At 53.4% G+C, this 25,491-nt stretch overlaps 3 protein-coding genes across 3 annotated transcripts; 1 reads left to right on the plus strand and 2 right to left on the minus strand.

Moving 5' to 3' along the window:
- Positions 1-1,204: 1,204 nt before the first annotated feature.
- MONBRDRAFT_9083 (uncharacterized protein) lies at positions 1,205-3,737 on the minus strand (the record flags this gene model as incomplete). Its single annotated transcript, XM_001746716.1, has 5 exons — positions 1,205-1,811; positions 1,941-2,402; positions 2,521-2,626; positions 2,733-3,052; positions 3,163-3,737. The coding sequence occupies 5 exons, from the start codon at positions 3,735-3,737 to the stop codon at positions 1,205-1,207; spliced, it is 2,070 nt and encodes a 689-aa protein (XP_001746768.1).
- A 947-nt stretch (positions 3,738-4,684) lies between these two features.
- Positions 4,685-18,340, plus strand: MONBRDRAFT_37486 (uncharacterized protein; the record flags this gene model as incomplete). Its single annotated transcript, XM_001746587.1, has 2 exons — positions 4,685-16,961; positions 17,673-18,340. 2 exons carry the CDS (start codon positions 4,685-4,687, stop codon positions 18,338-18,340), a joined length of 12,945 nt encoding a protein of 4,314 aa, XP_001746639.1.
- A 418-nt stretch (positions 18,341-18,758) lies between these two features.
- Positions 18,759-24,092, minus strand: MONBRDRAFT_32844 (uncharacterized protein; the record flags this gene model as incomplete). Its single annotated transcript, XM_001746717.1, has 16 exons — positions 18,759-19,377; positions 19,499-19,698; positions 19,804-19,905; positions 20,004-20,102; positions 20,216-20,410; positions 20,566-20,895; positions 20,995-21,180; positions 21,354-21,470; positions 21,600-22,363; positions 22,473-22,803; positions 22,948-23,037; positions 23,085-23,178; positions 23,278-23,344; positions 23,454-23,633; positions 23,742-23,792; positions 24,059-24,092. The coding sequence occupies 16 exons, from the start codon at positions 24,090-24,092 to the stop codon at positions 18,759-18,761; spliced, it is 3,459 nt and encodes a 1,152-aa protein (XP_001746769.1).
- Positions 24,093-25,491: the final 1,399 nt, after the last annotated feature.

The following is a 25,491-nucleotide window of genomic DNA, read 5'->3' on the forward strand; positions in this document are numbered from 1 at the left end:
ACCCATTAGGGGAGGTATGACCCATCAGACCGGCAAGAAGACTCGATCAGCATCACAGCGATCGGACGAAGCGAGAAAAAGAGCAAGAGGCACGAACGCGGGATGTGGTCTTCATCTTGCGATAGACTTTGGAAGTGGGGTTGCGAACAATGTTGTGGGCCACTATGTTACCAAAAAAGGAAACCGACAATATGAGGTGAGCGCGGTGGGTGGTGGTCAAAGCTGGCACAGACTTGACCAACCTGAGAGGAAGAATTTGGACGTCAACATGAAGCTGTCTTCGCCCAGCTGTTCATACATGTCGTCCACAATGCCAGAAAGCTGGATGCGACAATGCTCAATCTGCTCCAGGCTTTGATCCGCGGATGCATGATTGGAGCGGCGGTACATGTGGTCCCCCCCGCGTGACTTTTTGTTGAACCATGCCATGGCGCTGGTTGAATCAGCGGCACTGCGGGGAGAGCGCACGAGCCCCTTTACTGAGCTGCCTTGCCCAGCTGCCTCGACCCCCTCTCGGCACAGCTCAAGGAAAAACTCCCCACGCCCACGTGCCGCCAGCCAGGCCCAATGCAACTGCCCCTCCAGCAACCACTGATGCAGCAGAGGCCACTGCCCAAATGCGCAGAGGCACCCCCCTCTGCCCTCGGAGTTTGAGGTTGGACCCAAAAAAAAAAAAAAAAAAATCGAGTCAAAAATCGAGAAGCAAATTTTAGAAAGAAGAGAGAGTGAGAGAGAATGTGAGCGAGATGAACAATGGGTATCGCAGAGAAGACATGGGATCCAGGGCAGTGCAGGAGGAGCAGGAGGGACTCTGGCGGAGAATCGGCGCAAGGGCAGACTTGCGTATGGGGTTGGGAGATCGGCCAAATCACTGCCTTAGTAATTTCTTTGGTTTCTCAAGCGGGGACGAGAGTGACCTGTGTTGCAGATGGCTGCTTCGAATGTTACTCGAGTTAACACGTCTGCAGACGAATTTGGGATTTGTTTTTCATTTTTCGTCGCTTTGCTTGCTGCCCTTTGCTTGGCCTGACAAGCGACCCCAAGCGATGGCCCCCTGCCTAGTGGTTTTGATGAAAATCGAACAGTACGCTTGCTGGCGAAGAATTGCGAGTCACTTGTCCACATGTCTCAACTCAAACATTCCTGAAACTGATGGAAAAAGCGTGGAAAAAGATTGCTAAATTATCAAACTCTGCTTGCCTCCTCATGAGTCTTCTGTGCCATGCTGAAAGAGCCAGGCAGCATTGCGCGAGGCGGCCGCCAGCACCCCAGAAGCACAGGGCGTAAAGGCCGTGGGTGTAAAGCCCAGGTGCACGCGGCGCGTCAAAACGCCGGTTGGAATCTCAAAGGTCGTGAGCTGCAGGCTCTTCGTGCCCGCCACTGTCAACTCGGTAGGCGTAATCCAGTGCGGTGCAGCCATTTGTGGCTTGCCATGCCCATTGCCATTGTGACTGGTGGTTGCAAAGACGGGTTCCTGCAACTGGCGCATATCCCAGACCTTGAGGAGACCATCAAACCCTGCGAGCAACGTTGCACCGGTGAGTACAAAACCCCGACAAGACCGACACACCCACACATGGCAAGCAACCGGAAATTGCCAGCCGGTGCACAGCCGGTGCACAGCCACAAGACCGTAGTCCGGCTGACCTTGCGAGGCGAGCCAATTTGGTTGATGTCGATTAAAGGCAACCGAGGCCACCACACCCGCATGAGCCCCCTCAAAGGTCCCAGTTGGGTCTGTGGCCCGCCGGTCCAGCATATACACGGAGCTGTCGTTGCCGGCGGTCGCATAGATATTGCCATCGCGCATGCTATAATGGTTTCCAAATGGCCGTGAGTCTCGCTTTGTGGGTCAAAGTGGACTACGACAGCCCGGTGATTACTAGTGGACTACGACAAAAGAGGTCTTGCGCCCATGCCAAGCGCATGCTCGGACATACCTCACGGATTTCAGGACAGCGTTTGAGACTTCTCGCTGAGCGACTAGACGACAGCTGGCGGGGCCAATGTCCCATTCTCCAACGCATCCATCCTTGGAGGCCGTGCACAAGCTTGTGCCAGCCCAGGCATCAAGGCCAAATATACCAGCGGTGTGACCCTCCGTGCTGCGCTGCACTGGCCGGCACGTCCACGGAGCCTCGGGATCTAGTACCAATTCGGACAGCAACAAACTTCCATCATCAGAGCTGGTCGCAGCCAAGACTTGGTCCGATGTGGAAAGTAGCCGCACGCCGGAGATCCAGCGGCCATGAAGTTTGGAAGACAGGCGAGGCGCAGCCGTATACGGGGCGGGGGCGGCACCGCTGGCATCTGGTCGATGCCACAAAGACATGCGGCCCTCCTTGCCAGCCATGGCTACACACCCCCGCTCCTCCAAAGAATCGATGGCATAAACGTCATGCCTGGCCATGGTTCAGCGGACGCGCGTCAGTATCTGGGCGTGTGGGGGCGGCAATGACAATTGCGGCATGTCTGATGCGTTGACTGTTCAATGTGCCAGCAAGAAACACGTGCACCAACCTGTGGCCTGTCCAGAGAAGATGCTGTTCGTCGGGCTCAAGAGCAGCACGTGCCTTCAGAACAAGCCCGGCATCTGCGACCAGGGCATCGCCGGTAATGACCGTGCCTAAAGAACAATGTAAGAGGTGAGTGAGAAGAGATCAGCCTGGCGTCCTCTCCAAGACGGCGCATCAGCTACCAAACGCTGCCCCGACGAGCGAAATACAATTAACCTATGGGAGCAATGGCGGCCAGGTTGGCGCCCTCGTTGGACGGGGCTCGAGGCGACTCCTCTGTGGCACCCAGGCCGGCGTATGCCAGGAGAGCAGCCTGGGTCGCTTCGTCCTCCTCTGTCATGGGGCGAGCTTCCTTGGCGGCCAGCCGTCGGCTTCTTCGCACAGGCTGCGGCGATGGCGTGCTGCCAGAGGTCCGACGCTTGCTCCTGCTTCGGTTGGGCAGCTTTTTCGGTCCGTTTACAGTGCCCGGCGATGGGGTTGGGTGGGCCATTGGTAGAGCCGTGGCTGCCGACAGGAGGCCTAGCTGCTGCATCAAGCTGTTCAGTGGGACAAATCAAGCAAGCCAAGGAGCCACAGGTGAAAAGAGACGACTTATCAGCGGGCTTGGTCAAGGGGGTGACGAGGCGTCCGCGAAGGAAACACGCACGCTTGGTTGGCCTGAATGTTGGCGAGGCGCCGTGCTTCGTAGTCATCGTCGTCTTCGTCGTCGTCATCCTGATCCGCATCTTCCATAGCCTCGCCTTCCATCTCAGCAGCAACGCTCTTCATCTCAATCTGACCATCGTGTCGCAATGCGACGACCGCATCAGGGGACTCCTGATGGTCGTCTCCGCAGTGGTCGTCAGCCGTCGTTGGGGCCGTGAAAATAGATGGAGCGCCAGTTTCTTGGACCTTGATCGCATCAGTATCGCGGGCAACTATCTTGGTGGATTCACTTGCTGCAGGCCAAGAGCCATGATCCTCTTCTGTTGAGGGTTTGGGGTTCTCGACCTGCCGGCTGCTACCCAGAGAATCGAGCTTGACCGTGCGACGTGCAGGTGTGACCGACACGGCGTCAGCCGCAGCGCGCGTCGCGGCTGTTGAATCCTGCTGACTTTCTGACGGCGGCGGCGTCGTCCTGTTCCCTGGCGCATCTGGGGCCCGTCGCGTCTGGGCTGCCCTCAGCCATTTGGTCAGCAGCGTGGGGGTCTTCGATGTCGCCTGTTTCAAACTCGGCGCCATTTTTTTCTCGTGCGATGAAGTTGTAACGGTGAAAATGTCAGACCACACCATCAGTCTGACATTTTACGAGCTTCACTCTGTATAGTAAAATTTAAAATTACACGTTCCTCTGATGTCTCTTTTTTTCCAAATATTCGGACATACGTAACTCGGGTTAAGCAGACTTCTTGAACGAATCCCATTGCCCCTTTATCAATGTATGCACAGACGACATTGCGAGCATCATGAGCAAGAATACCCAGTTCGTTCAAACATCAACAAGACTCCCGCACATGTCAATGCCTTCGTGAGGGTCTGAAGAGCTGTGGCCATCTCCATCATAGGCATGACGATGCAGATACAGTCTTAGTCGCCAGTTTAGAGAGAGTCTCTCGCAGGAGTCATTTTTTTTTGGAGGAAAAAAAAAACTCTGAGTCTGCTTTCATTTAGCAGTGCGTGCCACACAATGCAAGCAGCTTGGGTCAGTTTTTAAATTCTGAAACGCATCACCCCCACCACCAAGATCAGTACCAACCAACCTTCTAGAATTCAAATCCCGCTTGCTGGTGATGGTTGGAACGCCATTTTTTTTTTACCTTGAAGTCTGAACGAGGCGCTTCGTGTCTAGCAATGGTGTAAAATCGCCTTCCTTCCATTTACCAAAAGCTCCCATTCGTGCCCCTATAGCAGGCGGCCATCAAGCCGGGATTATGAGCTCAGGCTTGCCGCCGCAAGACGGCCTTCATCTTTGTTTCTATCCGATCGCGGTGTCATATCCAGTGTGTGTTTGCTGCTGTTGATGTGGTAAGGACCGTATCGCTACTGCCGTTTTCTTTTTCTTCAGAAGTGATCAACTTGACCCTCGCATGTTCGCAAGTCAATCATTTTGTCGCTGTTGTTGTGATTGTGGGCCAAAAAACGACGCATTCAACGCATAGGCAGACGTGACCTTGAGTTCATCAGCCACCATGCATAAAAGATTACCATTGGCCCTCGTGTCGGCCCTGACGCTGGCGTTGACTTTTGAAAATGGGCTGGCACTGCCATCGAGTGTCTGTGCTAGCTTACGGGCATCACTGCCCGCCGGGCCACAGACTGATTCTTTGGTTTGCCCAGAACTTTCTAATCTTGATGACCTCCACACGGGTTGCGACAAGGCTGTGGCAGCCAAGCTTTCCAACACGAGCTTCACCGTGGCTCCGACCGCCATTCATCACTGCTCCTTTGTGGAAGGCCCTACCCAGCCGATTGACCATCGGCACCTGCAAACAGCGCACATTTCCAACGCCACCTTTCAAGCCTTCTACTCTATTGAGTTTGATGCCTCCACGGCAAGCGTGGCGGTTCACGTGCGCCTCGAGGTCAATCTCACCTTGAGTGGGTCCATGGCTGGTTATGTCGTGGCTGACGAGGATCCTCACTACTTGTGGGCCGAGTCCAGGCTGGTCTTCCCGCTTGGTGCACGCCCCATCGCACTTTGGCAAGCAAAGCTGGAGCCCCCTAAGGAAGCGGATGCTACCGAGCTCGTGCTGACCGATATTAACGCCATGGATGGTTTACCAGCTCTCATTGTAGCTGGTCTTGGAGCACCTCATTCTCATCCCAACTCGCTCTTACCAGCATCCGCGGCATTAAACATCCTCAACCTGCCCCCTCGCTGGCTTGCTCCTCTCTGGGATAGCCCATCTACCCTCAATTTGGCGGCCCGAGCTCTCCTACCACGCGCCCTACCAGATCCGTCAAGTCCTCGGCTGGTCGGTGTTGGTGGGCTTCTAAGCTACGATGGAGTGCTTGCCCCAGGCGATCTACTGCAAATTGACGTATTGCTTGCAGAGCCTGAGGAGAGATCTCGTCTCGCTGCTGATGTCGCCACACAGCTCGAGTTGATGCTTGACAGCGCATTGATCAACGCCTCCCTCCCATGTCCCAGGCTGAGAAACGAGAGCGCCCTTTTTGATGCACTGCAGACCATGAACGACCTCACGCTCTTCGTCAACCATTCCAGCGCTCAAGTTATCTTCATGGGCCTTTCATTTGCGACTCACGTGACGATTGACTGCGGCACGACTTTTGGGCCTGAAATGTCAGAGCACAGGCCATTCCTCAGTTTGTCCTTGGAAGCCCGTCTCCAAAAGATAACAGGGTTACCCGTCACCTTTTTTGCAGCCCCAACTCTGGCCGTCAGCATGTTACAGTCCCTTGATGTGCCAATCTCCGGGAGGGCTAGTGGTGTTTTAGTCAATGGCAGCACAAGCGCAGCCAACGCCGATGCCCCTCTTGTTGCATTGCAACCGGCGCAACTGTTCTCATCAGATGCTACGAGCGCGCCAGCACCTGATTTCGCTTTAACCAACGCGACGCGCTTGCAGTCAATTTTTGACGCACTGCGACAGGAACTCCTGACGTTGGTACCCTCGGACGCCCTGCCGCTCAGACGAGCTATCTTCCGTATCCTTCCAGATTTGAACTCCAGCTTCATTTGGGACAGGTGTGCAGCCAAGGCCCCATTGCCCACGCTGCGATCTTGTCTCTTTGACGCTCTGACCGCCCACGCAGATCTCGATCCGCGCTTCACGCCCAGCAACCAACTCTTCATCACTGTTCATCTCACTGGCAAGGACTCTTACGATGATCCTTCCAGCAACCTCAACGCCACCTTACAAGCTGTTAATGAGCAAATTCAAGGGCTCAACGTCTCTTTGGGAGCTCTGAACCTGTCGGCAAGCGAGCTTGACTTTGATGCCGACACTCAAGCGGACTTGTCTTACACCCTTTATGCCGAGCTGATGATTCCGTGTCTGACTGATCCGAGTCCCACTGCTCATGTGCAAGCCGAAGAGGTGCACGCCATGCTCGCTTTGCAAGCTCCGTCATATGGGCGCAGCATTCATGACAATTGTGGTGAAGATGCAAGGAATTGTTCTCTTTGGGCCCTTGACCTCAACGCCACGCTTGACCTTGCTCATACCCCGCGAGAGCGCCCCACAGTTAGTATTGGCTTTCCAGCGCTTGGAACATCAGCTCGTGCATTGTCGACTGGAGCATTGTCCATCCCCCGAGGAAGAGCTTCTCTTCCAACGACGACGCTTCCGACAGCCCTGAGCGACACTGCCAAGGCAATCAGCACACCACTGGAAACCTCCCTACTCACAGGTCTGCAGTTGTCCCAGTACAATGACCTAGGTCCCCTGAACCTATTGGAGGCTTCAGACTTTTCTTCGCTGGTAGGAGACAGCTTGACTGAAGCTTTGACGATATCCAACGGAGATCTGCCCAGCGCCGAGGCTGCTCTCGAGCACATCTTGGCACAGCTCCTGGGAAATAGCTCCGCGTATTATGTTCAAGTCAGCGCCTCATTAGTGGCAGCAGGCCTTGAACCAGGTGCCGATCCAGTGCAGACCGCGACGAGTTTATTGTCAGTTGACCTATTATTTGCCGTGAGCGTACATACCTTTCTGAGCATCGATTCAAGCACGACACCCTGGGCGGGCAAACTGTCGACGGAACGACTCAATCTAGTGGTACCCTTGGTCACAACACTGACTTTAGCCTTGGATCTCAGTCCAACAGGGCCCAGCGCTGGAGGTCAAAGAGCGACTGCTAGTCTCTTGCGCCGAGCCTCCACTGTCATTGGGGGCCTACACTTGGCAGCTCATCTCAGCATGGAGACAGCTATTGCAATGACTGCAGAGTTTCAACTTGCTCTTGCAGCCGCAAATGGCATGCCTGACAGCAATTCCAAAGCTACGCTATCCATAAATGCGACCCTGTCATCGGAGGAAGTTGTCAATCTCGAGGCATCGATATCGTCGCTTGGCAGTAATGCGACGGCGCTAGATTTGGCATTCCCACGCTTGCAACAGAGAAAAGGCGTCGACCCAGATGTAGCAATGGCCCAGTTTAAGTCACTGGCTGGACTGCCAGCAACACTCCTTCGCTCAGCAAACACGCCAGTAGCGCCTGGCCTGGACCCTAGCCGTTACCACGATCTTTCTCAGGGAGCAGCTGAATTGACTGCAGCTCTGTCATCAGCTTTGCAACGACCTGCTATCCCGCAGCCCATTGTCGCCATAGCAAAGTCCGTGGCAACAGCTGACCTTCGCAATGTTGCCAAACTGCTTCTCAACGTTACGTTGGTCGATGATAGCATGCCAACCATGCCGCCCACCTCCAGCTTTCAGTGCATTCTCGAAGAAGGCGGTGCCGTCTTGGATTATAGTTCTTGCACCCACTTGGTGCAAAGTTTAAACGCACAACTGGAAAGCTGCGGAGTTGGTGATATCCTAAGGTTTACGTCAAACACGGTGGTTAATTTTGGCGGGGCTTGCGACGAGCTCAGCAGTCTATCTCTGCAAATTGCGCACCCTGGTGGCTTGATACCTTTGACAGTTTCTACAATAGTTCCAGGATCTGAAGCAACTCATGTACTCGACGGCCTTCAAGGACGCATATACAACGATAACAATACTGCTCCAAGCTGCACCTCCTGGACCAGCTGTGCACAATTGCAACAAGGTCTGATCGACTCCTCGGCGCGCACGCCGGCTGTAAAGCGAACAACTGTGTCGGCCAAAGATGCCGCCAGCCTTTTTCCATTCTCAGATGCCGTCACACTAGACTTGAGGCCCTACTATCCTGAAGCGTTTTCAGCTGTTCAGCTGCCCCCAGCACAACTTCCCGCTTACACCTACGCGCAAAACCTCACGCGAGCAACCGAGTTGGAGGCAAGCAGCGGGCAACTGCGGGTCCTACTTGGCGGAGCACAAGGAACAAATGGACAGGCCATTTGCCCAACTGGCGGCCCTTTCAATAGGACCATGCGGCGCCGATCCAAGAACACGGCCGATGCACCCCAGAACTATGCCCCAGCCGAGGTGACAGTCTCTCTCTCGACGGCCCCCCTGATAGTGGCTCTTGACACGCCGCCACAAGTGGTCAACGGAAGTATTGTGCTTCTGTCCTTGCCGTTGAATGTAAGCCTGACAGCGCCCAACAGCAGCAACGTGAGCTTGATTCTCAAAACGGCTCTGCGCGCTCGAGGGGGTGTACTCCTTGACAGCTGGAACCACAACATCTCCTTCAACATCCCCAATGGCTCACTGGTCCAAGAAGTTTTCTGCCCAGCACTCCGGGCTGCCATTCCAACCGAGTTGCGCACAATACTGCGCTGTGATGTTTCCGAGTATCAAGATTGGCGACACCTCAAACGTGTCACTAGGCTCTCCGGTCCGCCACCGGAAATGCTTCAAGTTCAACTGATTGCAACACCTACTCTAGCCAACTCTAGTATCTACGGCGACGCCATGCTGATACCAGAGGACCTTCAATTGAATAATAGCACCCTGGATGGTCTTCGCATGACAATGACAGCCTTCCCTCCTCGGTTTGCCATGATGGTTTCAGACCTGCGTGTGGCTAGCCATGTTGAGGTAGAAATGCCGGACAATACCAAAAGGGCTTATGTGACTGTCGGGCCTATTGCCATGGGCGCCAGGCATTTAGCTGGTAGTGCCAAACTTAATGTTACTGTTCAGCAAAGCTCGGCCACATCGCTTACCCGGCTTGAGGATGCTATCAGGGCAGTGGCTCAACCCTCAATGCTGGACATGGCTGGCCTGGAAGTTTTGGTTGACATTCATGGCGAGCAGCTGATTCAAGGGCTCAGGCCATGTCTTTCAGCTGTAGGGGCAGATGATCTGGCAGCTGTTGACATCAAGATGCATGCAGGAGTTGCGGCAACACTTCCAACATCGAGCCATCTTGATGCCATTTTGTTTGGCACTTCACAGCGAGCCGGGTCTCATTTGTATGCCTTGGCGACCAACCTATCTTGGGAAGTGTCGTTTGAGAATGGCACGGGCTCGGGGCGGCAGGCCCTTCAAAGCCTTTTACTTGCAGATCTTCAGCTGCCATGCAAGATAGCACGGACTTTGGCACAGAGCTCGGCTGAGGCGGGGCGGCAGCAGTTGGCGCAAACCGCATTGCCTTTCTTGACAGCCTCCCTGGCCAAGCCACTGGATCATGCTTTGTCGGCATCGCTTGCAAATGCTGCTGGGTCCCTCTGTGCATTGACTTATGCCACCCTGGATGACTTGTGCATACAGCTGTCCTCATTCCTGAGCCTTCCGTTGATATGTGGAGGTGGTGCGTCTGCATTGACTTTTTCAAACAACACAGTCGAGCTGTGGCTGACCGCAGATAATCTGAATGCAACGACTCCGACGACGGTGGCATTTGAAACTGCCTTCTTTTTGAACGAGTCAAGCTTCCCGGAAGGCGTGAGCATTTTGCCTTCCGAGTCCATGTTTGGCAATGTGCGGATAAATGCAACGGTATCTCTTTCACTAGATCCGCGAGCATCAAATGCCAGAGAAGACTGTGGTGACCTGTCCATGCCAACAATGCCTGTGCGGTTTGCTCCAGGGTCACATCTGAGTCTCTCAGCTTCATTTGCCTTTGTGGGAGACGCCTGCTTGTACATGGGGCCGCTGCCTGTGTGCTTTCGCCAGTCTTCTATTGCTCTTGAGGAAGCTACTTTGGCTGTGATGCTGAATTCTCTATCCCCACCACCTTCTCCAGGCAAACGGTCGCATCACAAAGCTCCTCGCAGTCAGACCCCATTGCATCTACAGCCGCTACTAGAGCCGCACGTGTTGTTTGAGGGCAGGGCACGGCTTGATGGTTTGATGGAGATTGATTCTGACTATTGTCAGCTAACGCTCGAAGTTCACAACCTCACAGCCTATGCACTTGCGCTTCTGAGCTGGCAGCACACACCTGGCAACGAAAGCAATGGAACTGCACCAGATGGAACACCGCTGCATATAGGCTCAATGCACAGCCATGAGTTGGTGATGTATCTCGAAGCGCTTCAAGAACAGGCGGGGCCAAATGCGCCTTTCTCTTTGAGCAGCATCAATTGTCCAGGACACATCTTGAATGATATGCTGATGTCTGCACTCGCGCGACACAATATTCAAAATAACCTTGCCAATTTCGGGCGATTCGAGAGCCAGCTCAAGGATAGCATGAGATCAGCCGTGGAACCTCTGCTGGAAGACCTCGAAGCGTTGAATTTACCCTTTGTTAATACCTTTGGTATCGACGCAATTCGTGATGGTCTGCTTGATGGCTTGTTCGGCTCAAACTTTTTCAAGAAGCTGCTGGAGCTTTTGCTGGACATTTTGGTAGCTATTTATGATGGCGTTGAGGGATTTCTGGAGTCTTTTACAGCACTTTTGTGTAAGATTTTGGAAATCGGAGGCCTCTTGAACAAGGAAGATTGCCCACCCGCACCAAAGCCCCTACAGTACCCATACCAATGGCGATTGCCCTTACATTTACACCTGCATCCATGTGCATGTCAAGTGAGCGTCAGTCTTGGGGCCAATACAACTCTTGCCAGCTTCAACTTGTGCAGCTCGACCCACGATTTGAGCACTTGGCAAGACGCATCCTTCTTTCAAGATCATCAAAATGTTAGCAGTGACATGATTTGTGCCGACATTACGGTGCATGCTTGGCCAAACTTGACCATCGACACTGATGGTGTTAGTATTCGATGGCCTTACGATGCCCCTGCTCTCAACATTGAGCTGGAGGCGGAATTTGACAACTTGTCATTCTCTGGCTATTTTGGTCGGCTCGCCGTGGAGTTTGGCCCCGATAACCAACAAGGAGCCAAAGGTCACGTAGGCTTTGCAGCCCCAGTCTGGGCGTCTCCTCCGCGACCTGATGGGAAACAGGATCTTAAGCTGGGCGTGCCGTCGAGGCTTGAGGCATCACTAGGTGGCCGTGCTGCTGTCGCGTACCTATCCTCTGATCCTGCCTCTGATCCTGCGTCAGATTTTGACGCAAGCCCCCGGATCGAGGCGACGATTGCTGCCGAATTTGACATCGAAGACGGTGTTCTTGTGGTGCACAAGCTTCATTTCGAGGATGTATTGATATGTCTGGCATCACTTGCTGAGCAGCTCGGCGGCGCGTTCGATTTTATGGATCACGGTTTTATCGGCTTTTTACGACAAACATTGGACTTGCTGCGCACTCCTCTTCCCCTTGAGCCGCTGATTACCGTCTCCATACTGGATCTTCTCATGATGTATGCATATGTCTTCACGACACCCTTTTCTAATCTTTCCCACTTCATTGCCATGCTTGACGATTTGGGTGAAACATTTGATTTGCTAAAATTGCTTAAAGAACAGCTGAGCGATGCCACGTGCAAAACGCTGTATGGGGTGGCGGAGGTGTTTTCGTTAGCCTTTTCTACCATTGAACAAGGCATTACCACGATAGGCGACATGCAGTTCAATATTTTCTCGGATAGCGGTACAGTGAACATTGGTGACGCTTTGTCCTTTTTTGGAGCCGTGTTTGTGCGTCGAGACTTTGGGATCTACTTGCCCATTCTTGCCGCGGAGGGCCTTTCGGGCTACGTTGGACGTGAGGTGCTAGGTGGACTGGACGCATTGACAGGGCGGGCGCCTGATGTGGCCGCCATCGGTCAGTGCGACACTCTCCTCTTGTATGCGTCGCTTCCAAGTATTGCGGCGGAAATCGGCTATGCAATGCCATTGGGCGTTTATGGGCCTTTGCTGGCCTCGGCCATGATTAAGCTCACGGGATCAGCTGATATGGGGGAATACTACGTCTGTGCAAATAGCCGTCAACCCCTAAGTGCATTGGGCGCCTTATCAGGCTTGAGTGTTGATACCTATATTCCAACTGTAAACAGTCGGACGAATAAACCTGTCCAACCATGGAAACTATCGGCATCTGTTGCAGCTGGCCTGAGCGCAGACGCAATGTTCCTCAAAGCCTCGCTTGCTCTTGCTGTGGGTTACGAGATGTTCAATGAAATTTATAGCCCATATCCTGGCTATTCAACGCTCAACTTTTTGTTCCGCGTGATTCATGCCAATAGCGACAAACTAAGCGATAGCTTCATCAGGACTCAAAACTTCTACGCCCAAATATCTCTAGGCGTGTACGTGTGCTGGTTTGTTCCGTTCAAGCGAAAGTGCAGCGAAGTACTAGGTGCTTCCGCTCAATACAATTTCATTTCCCACAAACGTACTCCGAGTTTTCCAGAAACACTTGCGGATAGCAATGGCCACATCGATTTGAGAAACGCCGCGGCGATGGACCAAACAGGCGAGGCTGGGAAGCTTTTTGCTGGCTTGGCACAAACCCCGCCGCGACTGGGCTACCCTGCCGTAGCAGCATCTTTTACGGCCGTTGCCAAGGCAAATGATGCAATGACGGTCGCAGAAACGGTGCAGGGTAAGGCTTTGTCTGCAGTTCACATACAGTACACCGACCAACCTTACGTGTTTGAGACCAGCAACATGGCTCTGCCAATTGCAACGCTGCCACGTGGTGCGGACGTTCGAGTGCTCTCCTTTTCGGACGAGGATCCCTTGACAGGGACCTCACAGCTCGAATACACGATTGACGCATTTGGTGTCCAGCCTGGCGGTGGCATGGGCCAGTTGGGACTCGAGGACGGCTGCGAGTCGTTATGGCTTGTGGCTCCTCAGGACAATGCAGAAGTTAGCTTGAAAGGCACGCCTTGTGCTACTACTATTGACGCATTTAATCGAGCTCGTGTCAACATTGTGGCCAGCAGCGTCACAGACTTTTCCAGCGGCGCAGTTTTGGTCGCCACCAGCGCTGGGGCATGGGAACATGCGCCCAGAATGGATGCGTCTGCGCCACTTCATCATCTGGCCACAAGTGGCAGCAATATTGGCCCATACAGTATTTTGATAGCCGTCTCGGATGTCATTGAGATCGATCTGACAGGCACAGCTGTGACAGTGCTATCCCAAGTGGCCGCTGCTACGGGCGTTTCTCTCTGGGGACCGAAATACGGTCCTCTGGCTGCGGACGACGCGCTCAACGTACGGTTTGAGGGTGCTAAATCTCCAAAGTTTCTTGAAGTCCAAGGACATCGATTGCTTGCAACAACCGTTTCTATCAACTCGGTGCTAAGCGCAACAGAGGCTACGGTGACCGGCATTGGAGGGTCACTCATTTGTAATGTAAATCTAGATGCAATCGCAGGCAGTTTGAATGTTGCAGGATCGCAAGGCCAAGCCAATAGCCTCAACATTACAATGTCAGTTCCAGCCAGCTCCGCGGGGCTTGTGCACGTTTCACCCACGAGCATTGCCAAGCAAGTCGGCGGGAGCAACGCACAGGCTTTAGGCAGTGGCAACCAGACGGCCGTGACTCAACATGTTACAGTGGCAAACATTGCATTGCGAACGATTCAACTCTTTGCTGGAGCAAGCGCCTCATTGAAATCTGTTGTCAGTGGATCAGAGCAGTTTTCAGTCTTGGAGGTCCATGCGCATGGAGAGGTGAATAGCCACCTTACGCATCAAGTCAGCAAGTGCTCCTCCCACACAGCCGGAAATACATATTATCTCGATGGAGGGACACAGACTGTGACGATTGGCGATGGTCAATTATGGGGCATGAACTGCCTGATTCGTCTCATCGCCCCGCCCAAGCCGGACAACGCAACAAGTGTCAAAGGTAATTATAGCGTCGTTCTTAACGCTACGCAAGAGCCTCAGGGACTGACTTGGTCAATGAGCGACACATCGGCCATCTCTATCCGAGGCACGGACGGCAGTTCATGGGTGCTTCAGCTGGTGGCTGAAAACATGGACTGGGTGGCACTGCATCTTGGCCCGAACGAAAACAAGGTCGATATCGTTCGCAGCCCGATTTCACCCACGGAAGTCGAAATACACTTCCCGGTCAGCCACAAAGGCCCCCAAACGTTATTAGCAGAATCGTTGAACACAGCCGTGCTTGTGACAGGTTCCGTCAACATCACGGCAGGTCCGTCAAACTCTGATAATTTGGATCCACTGGGCATGTGGTTGGGCATGTTGGCCATCTGTCAGGTTGGACTCCCAGCAAATAGCACCCCATCCATGGCACCGCAAGCATTGAAGCTCGAGGGTTCTGGACCCGCTGCTCCTTCTCAACAATTTTATTTTGGCAATGGTTGCGGCGGTCAAGCGCCTTTTCGTAATTCCACGGTCAAGCAGCCGTACGAGCTGCCTTCAGATGAAATGATGGCGCGCATGGCAGCGTGTGGCATTGATGCAAATATGAGACTGTGCCCAGTCGTCTGGGCCGGACAAGATTTGACACTGGGCTTTACAACCGGCCCAAAGCCTGATTTCATTTGGATCAATGATCATTGCGGAAATACAGTCATCCAGTCTGGGGCTGGGGATGACACGGTCGTGCTCTCGTCTGGGTGTAACAAAAGTACAATCCAGGTTGATGCCGGCATGGGTTCGGACAACATCAGTGTGATTTGTCCGTTAAACGGCGGATTTGTCGACTTTACGGATGATCATGATGCTGACACTTTGTCCCTTTTTATCAAAGACCACCACACAAGTTTGATTGGGACCATTTTGCAGGATATCGGAGGCGTTTCGGCCGGAGGCGGAGCGCTCAGTGTGCAGAACTGGCGCTCGGAGGATCTGGTTATGATTCGAGGCCAGGAAAATGCGTTGGTTGCAGATGCAACCTCGGATGCAGGTCTTCAGCTTTCACAAACTAGTCAAGTGGACAACGAAACCGCCATCGCCCCTCACGTGATTGATACCCGTGAGGGCAAGTCTCTTTCCATGGCGTGGGAACTAGCCTCCTCTTCGCGTGTCGAAGTGATTGGGATGTGCGCTGGCTGCTTTTTAACGCTTTTGGCAAATGCCAATCCACCGCCAGTCAACGCCACGGTCAGCGTTAATCTCGGCTCATACGTCAATGGCAGCACAGTGCGTCTGCTGTCCAGCATTGATGCCAATCTGACTTTGGAGTTTGTAACGGCAAACCAGACAGATGACTTCGGCGCGTTGCTCGTAAATGCTGGCGCGGCCGGCCCTGTTACCGGGGGGAGCATTCGTTATGGCGGTCTGTACATTGAAACTCACTACCTTGGAGCACTTCACATTCGTCAAGGACCAGCGTCATTGTCCTTCCCTCAGCTCGTTGTAAATGGGGTTCCCAGCCAAGCGCCATTGCTGGTAGAGGGTCACAGCACTCGCAACAATGGCCTGGATCTGGTCGTGCTTGATTCCCCCTTGATTGTGTCCGTTCCTCAGCTTAAAATTGCACCATCTGTGAGTCAGCTGCACGAGGCCGGACTGATCATTGCCGTCAATGGAACCGAGCTTGTTGTGCCCGAAGGATGGGCCGATGAGGCCGTGTTGTGGCAAGGGTGTTTGCAACAGCCCAATGGGCTGAGGACAGACTCTGCAATTCCAAACTCGGCTTGGATTCAAGCTCAGCTCGCAGCCCGTCTTCCAGGTGGTGTAGCAGATGCAGCCCGAGCAATAAATACGCCGTGCCCGGTGTTTTATGGCGGAGCAGGTCCAACATACCTTCCTGTGCGCAAGCTGCACATTTCTGATCTCAGGCCATCCTGGCTTGTCAATGTCACCATGGCAGCTGGTCACAATCCAAGCGATCCTTTCCAAACGACCGAGAAGGAACCCGAGCAAACACTCATCATCAATGACACGTTGCCCTGGCCGTCAAATGCAGAGCTAACACTTGGCGCGGGGGGGCACCTTACGCTGTTCGGTGTTTTTAGCGTCCAATGTGGCCAATCAGCGGAAGTCATGATAACTGCTGCGCAAGGGGTCGCACCGACGTTGGACAAGTTGGACGTGGCCTGTCTGGATGACACAAGACTTCCAGTCAGGTACCAGTTTGGAGCCGATGGTGCTGATGATTGGCTTCACTGGAATGCCTCAGACGGTGGTTGCTCTGGCAAATTCCCAGCTCAGCCTTCTGCTTTGTCGCTGCCACGAGCTCTTCGCTTTCTCCAGGCTGCCTTGCAGCCTCGGCAAGACATTGAACTTGTCTTCAGTCCCCCTCCACTTTCTGACAGCAAAGTACAGGCACGTTCTTTACTCCTGAACCGCTCAGGCCTGCAAGTGTACAGTGAGCCAGCCGATGCAGCGACCTCGATGACGATTGACTGGTCCCAACGCTCTGAGAGAGTTACAAAGTGTGCGGTGCACCTTCTGGATGGAGCAAACACATTCAAGCTGCAAAGCCTTGGCACAGCGGTTGTGCCTTTGGTAGATGCAGATGCAAAGGCTACCGTCAACATTGAGCTGCCTGCAGACATGGTGACGGTCTTTGACAGTGCTAATGTTCGCGTTGATCCTTCCAAACGGACACTGTACCCATCCACAAAAGCCGGTCATTTCTCTGTCCTTCCGTCCAGAGACTGTAGCCAACATGTTATGACAGAGGTGCACGCAAGCCATCATTCTTGCTTGCCTGTTGATACTCATGGGCGCGCCGGCGCGGGCACAGCCTCACTATCTCTTTCGGCACGCGGCCGCCCTGTGCTTTGTCTACCACCCTCCGAAAATAACAGTGCAGGATTTTTGAAAGTCGGCACAGTTGGCAGTGAATCTAGTCTGCCCCACTTAGATGCTAGTGTTGGATTGCTCGCTTTGGCTTTGATGATAACCGTGTTGAGCACCGCAGCTGCTCAAATCTTTGGACCTACGAAAGCAACTGGGACAGAGGCGTTTCCGCTGTATCACTCCATGTTGATGATGACCTGTGTACTTTTGCAAATAGCCCAAGATGGTGGAAGTCACCTTTCATCTCACACATTTGCAGCTTCAATGCTGGCTGAGAAGGCTGCATACCGTATGTGGGGTGCCGTTGCATGCGAGGCACATGAGAACAGCATATCGGGGCTACTGTTTGGGTTTGTCTTGATTGCGATTATGCTACTTGCTTTTGGATATTACCACGCCTATCAGAAGCTGCCCATTTGGTGGCTCAAATGGCTCAAGTCCAGTTGGATTCAGGGAGCAGTGTTTTTCCCGCTTTGGGTGGCTGCACTTTTGATGCTACCTTGGGCTGTCTATCTTCCTACGAGTCCTGTACTTGCAGGCTTTGCGGTGGTGCTCGGACTTATCAGTGGAGTTATCTTCTCGGTTGGATGGTGCCCACCTGATCCAGTGGATGAGGAGCGCCAGTATTTGATCAACTCTTCTGATGGAGAACACTTGGAGGCGGGGGAACTGACTGGCCCAGACACGGACAGCAGTGGTACTAAAGACGCGCGCTCCTACGATCGTCAAGAGCCTGCGCATGCTCCTTCGCCTGCCCAGGTCTCGTCAAGTTTGCTTCAGAAGGTGCTCCTGGTTTGCCAATGGGTTAAGCGCGGTACCTCGTACCGGACGCTATTGGTGAGAGCATCGGCTTTTTGGATACCAACGCTATCTGCCGCCTTTGGGCGGGTCGGATCAGCTTCATGGCCTCTTGTCTGGTACGTTCCAGCAACACTGGGTACAGCAGTGCTGGCTGCCCAGTTGATGTCCAGAACTAGACTATCGAAGCTTGCCTGGGTCCTGGCTACTGTCTACTTTGCTCTGTACATGTACGTCATGGTTGCGGCCGCGGAGGGTGCCGCACTCGACAATCATGCATATGCAGCCGTTTTGGCCTTCCCACCGACGTTCATTGTGGCGACAATCACGTGGACCCTGGTTGAAACCGGCTGCACTCGACGAGGCACACGGTTTGCTCTGATTCAACAAACATCCGATGTACAGTAATTCTTTTGCTTTGGTTTGACGACTGTTTTTGGAACGGAACACGAAAAACATTTAGATTTGATTAAAATTGAGGTTTGAGTCTCATCATCGCGGTGACAGTGCAGCGCGTAATTCTTGTGATGATCCGCAGGCATGTCAAAACCAAGTAGATTAGCTCTCTAAGTTCAAGGCCAACTGGCCCATATTAAATTAACACGCCAATGAACTGCGAGCATCGGTTCCGAGCCGCAAGCAAGAAGAGAAAAAAAAACAAAAACACAACTCAAAACCTTCCCCTTCGAAATGAGGGCGAAGCTCGAAATCATTTCGACGACATTGTGACAAAGCAGTGTATCTTGATTTACGAACAACATGTATTGGCGCCATGGCAGGGCAAGCCTCGCCTGCCTCTCCAGCTTATGATAACGAGACTAGCGTTTCAAAACCTATTGAGGCGGGAACCAGGCAAGGTGAGAGTTTGTAACGAAATGGCAGGTTGCAAAGGGGAGGTAGAACGACTTGCCAAACGTTTCCAACGCTTTGCATATTTCTTGACGGCCTGCTCAGGAGTCAAGGCCATCATGGTCTGGCTGCCGGCGAAGGATCGGGCCAAGATGCGCATGGCGGCCTTGGCGCCGGTGAGGCGCCGCTGCAACTGAAGAATGCTGGCGGAAATAGAAGCCAGCTGCTGCTGCAGGCTTTCGCGCGTTTGCTTATCGGTGGCAGTGGAGATCTTGGCCTTTTGCCGACTCTGCTTTTCACGAAGAACGTGAATTTCATTGACAATGTGTTGAGTCATCAGGACATTGCGCGCCTCGGCATCATCGAGTCGTGTTTGCTGTTCCTGCATTTTGATGCGTGGGTGCTCGTCGTGATGACTGCCGTCGAGATGGTTGATCCAGAATTGTTTGCCATCCTCCGTTTCGCCCTCATCCCATCCAAATGGCAGTTCACTATCATTGCAATCAAGGGGATTGCGCTTGCGCCCATGTTCCTGATGGCCACTGCGCGGGTCAATCCAGGTCGTAGTCTGCGTCTGATAGTCCTTAAAGTAGAACCTAGTCACAGTGAGGAAGCATATCAAGACGGACCTTCTCGATTTCGGGTCCGGATGCGGGGTGCGAAAGAAGCATATGCGGGAAATCAGTGGCCTGATGGATTCTTATCCCTTGTGCGTACCGTTCAGTTGTTGGGTCCAAGGCTTTACGCCACTGGGGTGGAAGGGGACCCACGCTCAGCTCAAAGTGCTCATTCTGTTGCCAAATCATGTAGCCATTTGTCGGTTTTGTGCGCTTTCGTGGCTCCTCTTGTGCACGCCGTGCCTGTGCCATGCTGAGTGCGGCGGCTCGACGTGCCTCCTCCTCGGCGCGACGGGCTTGCTGTGGAAGCAAAAACAAGGTAGAAAGCAGGAATGTAAGTCCATGTTTTTTGTCGCATGGCCAAGACATTGCAGGCGAGGACAGCACAGCACTTGGCCTACGAACGTCTTGGCGGAGGCGTTCCAAAAACTCGCGGCGTTCAGCAAGCTTTCGAGCATCCTCTTGCGCGAGCTGCTGCATGCGAGTTGCAACTGGGAAGGACGATGCCTGCGAGGGTACATTGACAAGGAGCATGATCAGAATTGGAGCAATCCAGGCTCAGTCGCCAGGCCTGCGGTGCATGGGGTGGGTTGACCGTGGCGTACATCAATGCTGCCAAGCAAGCTGGTGACCAAAGCGTCTTGACGACGCTTGGCTTCGACCTGTGCTACATACTGCTGACGAGCGATGAAGCCTTTGACAATCTGTCTCAACAAACGACAAGAATCAGGGCCAGTCACGAGCGTGAGCTCACATGTCAAGCTCGGAGGAGGATGCTGCTAGTTGCAGTTGTTCGCTTGAAGTACAGCAAGCGTACCTTTTGAACAAAGATTAGGGCGTCAGACTGCTTTGAGGCTTCCTTGCTCAAGACTTCAGCGTGATGGTACTTCATGAAAATCTTGTTTGAGCCCAACTGGAAGTTGTCGAGCTGCGCAGACTCGGCAATCTCATGACACGTCTGCGGGCTCTCCTCGGGCTCTTCATAAAACTGGTATTTGACAAGTTTGAAACGCTGAACAAATTGTGCAAAAGGCATGCGAAATGCATACCCCATCTATGTTGACGGGAACAAGAACGTTGCAAAAGGCCGGTGCGCCTTGTCAGAAGAGGGAAAGTTTGATCGAGCTTGGCCAATGCTAGGACGTGCGCAAGGGCAGGACGGCAAACCTTGCGAATCTTGATGGTCTCCAGTACGCCGGCATAGGTGAGTTGACGCTCCACAAGCTCGGCATCCCAGTTGGCCGGCTTTTGTGTGGCGTTAGGCTTGATGCAGCGGATGAAATGCGGCTCGCAGGCGTCAAGGCGCTTGACCAGGTCCTGGAGACTGCGTTTAAAGCCCATCAAAACGGTCGGTTGCTTGCGCATCGTCCCGGGCACCGGAGCCCGGCTCGGATCCTCCTCAAACATGGCGGCCAAAAGACTGTGTGAGCTGTTGTGCAGCAGTTGCTTGACATCCTCGGAGATCTTGTCACGGTTTTTCTCCAAAAAGCCCTCGGTCTACGCCATGATCAGCCATCAGGGGGTAAGATGGGTACATGAAGGGGACTAGCGGCCCGACGCCGGTCCAAAACTTCCGCGAGTCACCAGCCATCGCACCGTGTAATCGACTGGGCCAGCGTAGTGAGAGATTGTAAACTTGAGATCCCGCTCTGAGCGAGGTGCCTTGTAGCTTTGGGACGCATGGTTTGAAAGTCCCGCGGTACACTTTTGGGTGAAGGTGAGGTCCGTGGCCTTGGGAAAGTTGGCTTGCTCATCGCAAATGCCAAACACACCCGTGCCTTTCTGCAAGAGGTTGCAAAAGGCCAAAGGCAACAGCAAAAAGCGAAAAGAAGAGAAGCCCAAAGAGACAAACAGACATGGTTTCAGCGAGACAATGAGACCCGGATGAGAAGAAACACTACCCAGACGAAGCAGAGAGGATAAAGGCATGTGGCACGAATCAAGAGTGATGGTACCTGAAGCATGAGATCAAGCGTGGGCTGGTTGTCAGGAAAGTCGATGCGAGAGCAATCAATGCCCTCAGCATTGTACTCGTCTTGTTCCATGATGAAAATGTGGCGATTGAAGTAGTTCTATTGCAGAGTGGAACCGCGCATGGCATGAGTGTTGATATAAACTCCACCGAAGCCCAAACAAATGTGCAAAGAGGGGTTGTTCGGAAGGGTCGTGTGCATGACATCAGCTCCATTGATACCACCGACCTGAAGTTGCTCGTTGGTGACATTGATACATAGTTGCTCGAGGCTGTTCACTTTGAAGTTTTCAAAGCCAAAAATGTCCAGCATGCCCAGCGTGTGTGCACCACTGGCGTGCTCTTCATCCAAGAGCTCGTTGACCACACGAAAAACCCAGTCGAAGATGCGGGTGTAAATGGCTTTGGCCATGCTATCACGGTTGTCAACGGCTTTCTCGTCCGTAAAGTTTTTGATAATGGTTTCTCCGCGCGTGTGCTGAACAACATGCAGCAAAGCCTTGCGCAGGTTGGTCTCGTTGATGGCCAGCAGGCGGGCTACGCGCTTCAAAATGTCGTCGCTACTGGTGATTTTGCTTGCGTCATTGCCAATGTCGGCAAACGTGACATCGCCCAGGTGCAGAATGGCGGCAAGCAGATCCCACACGCAATTCATGTCCGCGCTGGCAAAGCCGACGTAGTGCATGGACTCGATCACCTCACGCCACTCAGTGGTGTAGCGATGACCATGCAGGATCTCATCATCCGAGGGGCCACCGGCCAGGTATCGGTGAGAATTGGGGGAGCTAAAAGCAAAGTGGTCATTGCGCCCCTCAAGCTGAGCACCGGCGAATAAGTTGTAGAAGATATGAAAGTTGTGCTCGCCGGCGTTGCGTGTGACGACACGCGACTTTTCCAACAGATAGTGAAGCATTTCACCACCCAAGACGCCACCCGTTTCATCAAACTTGAGCTCGAGGTACTTGCCAAAGCGGGATGAGTTGTCATTCATGACTGCAGAGCAATTGCAAGCGCGTGTGCGAGTGGCCTGCCATGAGCAGAGGCCGGGGAAGACGGACGCGGCGTAGAGAGCAACAACAAACGAAAGATGGGGGAAGCACACCGGTTTTAGCGTTTCCAAACGCTTCGAGGAAAGGGTTGACCATCTTGATCTTGTTCTCAAGAGTGGTATTGCCGGAACGGCAGAGTTCGACGATGTGCTTGACCACGAGCTTGGTGGATTCTGTCTTGCCCGCCCCTGACTCGCCGGAAATGACAAAGGTTTGATCGCGTTTATTCAAGACCATGGCGTTGTAGGCGCGATCAGCCACGGCAAAAATGTGCGGGGGCAAATCCTTGGTGGCGGCATCCTTGTACTGCTCTTGGAGGTGGTGTGTGTAAATGGGAAGGCGCTCATAGGGGTTAACGGCGATGAGAATGTCTCCCACATAGGTCTAAATGATCCACCCGGACCGTGCAGGTGAGGGCGGGAGAGGGGCCGAAAAATAAAATAAAAATCAAATCCCATGCCAGGAGCTTGACCAGCCAGGGGCAGTTGGTCAAGCCCCGGCCTCTCATGGGCGGCTGCATTGACGCACGTAAATGCGCTGTTCTGCATAGCGACGATGAAGAGCGTTCATGAGCGTCGAGATGGACATGTTGTTCAACTCGGCCAAGTTCTCCGGCACCTGTAGGTTTCGGCATCGGGCGGGGGGCACGCATGTGAGTTGTGTACGTGGCATGTGGCAGCAAGCTCGAGTGTGCGTGGTAGCACCTCGGGGTCATGAATGTTGTCACTAAGCAGATCCATCGTTGCCGAGTCGCCAGAGCTGTGGGTCCGATGAAACATGTGCTCAGGGTGAGTGGGGTTGTGGCAGACGAAAGCACGAGCCATTCACTGAAAAGCCAGAGCTAGCGAGACGACAGACATGATTTCGCAGACAATGTCATGGTCAGGATCTAGCAGACGCAAGCCATCACCGGCATCTCGCAGCACTGAGCCAAACAACAAGTGGGCGAGCATGAGTTGGATGGTAGGCGCACAGCAAGGGCTGGGAAGGGCAAACAAGGATTGCAAAAGCCCGTTGCAGGCGCACGGCCGTACAGTGATTGGCGCGGGGTTGAAGATCGTCGTAGTTGAAAAAGTAAAGGACGTCTGGGCCTTCGGGCGGTGGCTGGGTACTGCCTGGGGCGGTGTAGAGGCTCACGGTGCCTTGTACCGGGATAATGATGGTGTCAAAGCGAGCACTGCGAACCGTGCCGAGGAGGTTCTCGGCATAGTGATCTGATGGTGGGGACGTATGTTGGAAAGATAATAAGCGGTACGCTGCGGTTTTTGGTTGAATCACGGGTGCGAGGGTGTGAGGAAAACGGGTTTAGAGGGGCGACAAACCTTTCAGATTGTAGGGGGCGTCGCTGTTATTCTGGATCACCACCTTTTCCTCTGGAGAGGAAGAGGGAAGAAAAGGCGGAAGCACGGGGAGCAAGGGTGAGCCGGATCAGCGGGACGAAGGAATCAGGATCAGCACGAACACGAGCTTTCATAGCTCGTTGTTTTAAAAAAGAAGAGACAGAGACAGAGACAGAGACAGAGACAGAGAGAGACAGAGAGAGAGAGAGAGAGGAAAAGTCAAGGCGGGGCGGGGGGCGTAGGCACCAAACATGTGGAATCACTGGGGCGTATGAGCGAAACGAGACGGGAGATCGTACGAGTGAGGTCGATGCTGATGATGGCCAACGCCATGCTGGCGAGTTGGGTGACACTTGCGGCACACTATCAATCATTATGCGACGAAACGGGCGAGGGCATCAAGCAGGATCGGGAGGGGGTTGTCCAGGTGAGCCACTGCACCGAACCCTAACAACTGGCGGGAGGGGTCATGGAGGACCAGTCTCTGATCCCGAAGTTGGCCATCCCACTTGGCTCAACCCTCGCCCCATCCTGTCCAAAGCCATCTTCCCAACCCCCATTGCCAAGCCAAGGAGCGGAGCGGGTGGCAAAGCACATGCACACGGCGTGCGAATGGCAGTTCAAACCCCCCCCAAGATCCCGCCCCGCCGTGTTCTCGTACCCACAAGGACTCTGATCAAAATGTCTGTCAGAGTTTTGAGCGAGCGCGTGTGTGTTTGAGAGAGTTTGATAGAGTTTGATAGAGTTTGATAGAGTTTGAGAGAGTTTGAGAGAGTTTGAGAGGTATAGGGAGAGATTGAGAGAGATTGATAGAGGCTAAAGAAAATTTAAGAGAAAGTTATAGGGAGTTTGAGAGATTGAGAGAAAATTTGAGAGAGATCGAGAGATTGAAAGCGATGGAGAGAGATTGAGAGAGATTGAGAGATAGAGAGAGCTTGAGAGAGATTGGAAGCGATTCAGAGAGATTGAGAGAAAGTTTGAGAGGCCCACTGAGGTTTGGTCTTGAAGTGTTTTCAGCTGCAAACAAAGCCACAGTTGGATAGCTGCACAGATGTTCAAGTCGGCTTTTGTGTATGGCAGTCGGGGGTGTTGGGACAGGGTTGGGGTGGAAGAGCGGGGACAAGCATGGTGCGGTCCCAGCCAGATGCATCCTCCTTTGAAATGCCGTGAGACGTGAACCCCTGTAGATAACGAGATTCCTTTGATTCTCGCCCAAACCCAAGCCATGCCCCCTTAGACACTCAAACCCAGCACCCATCCCTGCCTTTACGTTGAATCTCGGGTCCCAGGCTTGCAATTTGACCTCGTGTAAAACAGAGCGGTCGTGATTTTTTTTTTAGCTGGCGGGACAGATATGCCAGGCGTCGCCATACACGTGCTCAGTTCAGTGCGAGCGGCACAGTGGGTTAACACCAGCTGCGAATCCATCTTCGGCCCATGGCTTTATCCGAGGGACGACTAAGACAATCAGCGCAAGTCGACGATACCAACACCACCGTGTTACGACAAAGAAACCCCCACATTATCGTCAGGCACCACAACCCTGCGCGCGGTCGTGCGCAGCCGTCTTCGTTATGAAACACTCACACACACACACACACTCTCTCTCTCATAAAAATTTATCTTTTGCGTCATTTTTCCTCTCTCTCTCTCTCTCACTCACTCTCACTCTCTCTCTCTCTCTCTCTCTCTCTCTCTCTCTCTCTCTCTCTCTCTCTCTCTCTCTCTCTCT

Source organism: Monosiga brevicollis, genomic scaffold (genome assembly GCF_000002865.3).
Source record: "Monosiga brevicollis MX1 MONBRscaffold_13 genomic scaffold, whole genome shotgun sequence".
NCBI lineage: Eukaryota > Choanoflagellata > Craspedida > Salpingoecidae > Monosiga > Monosiga brevicollis.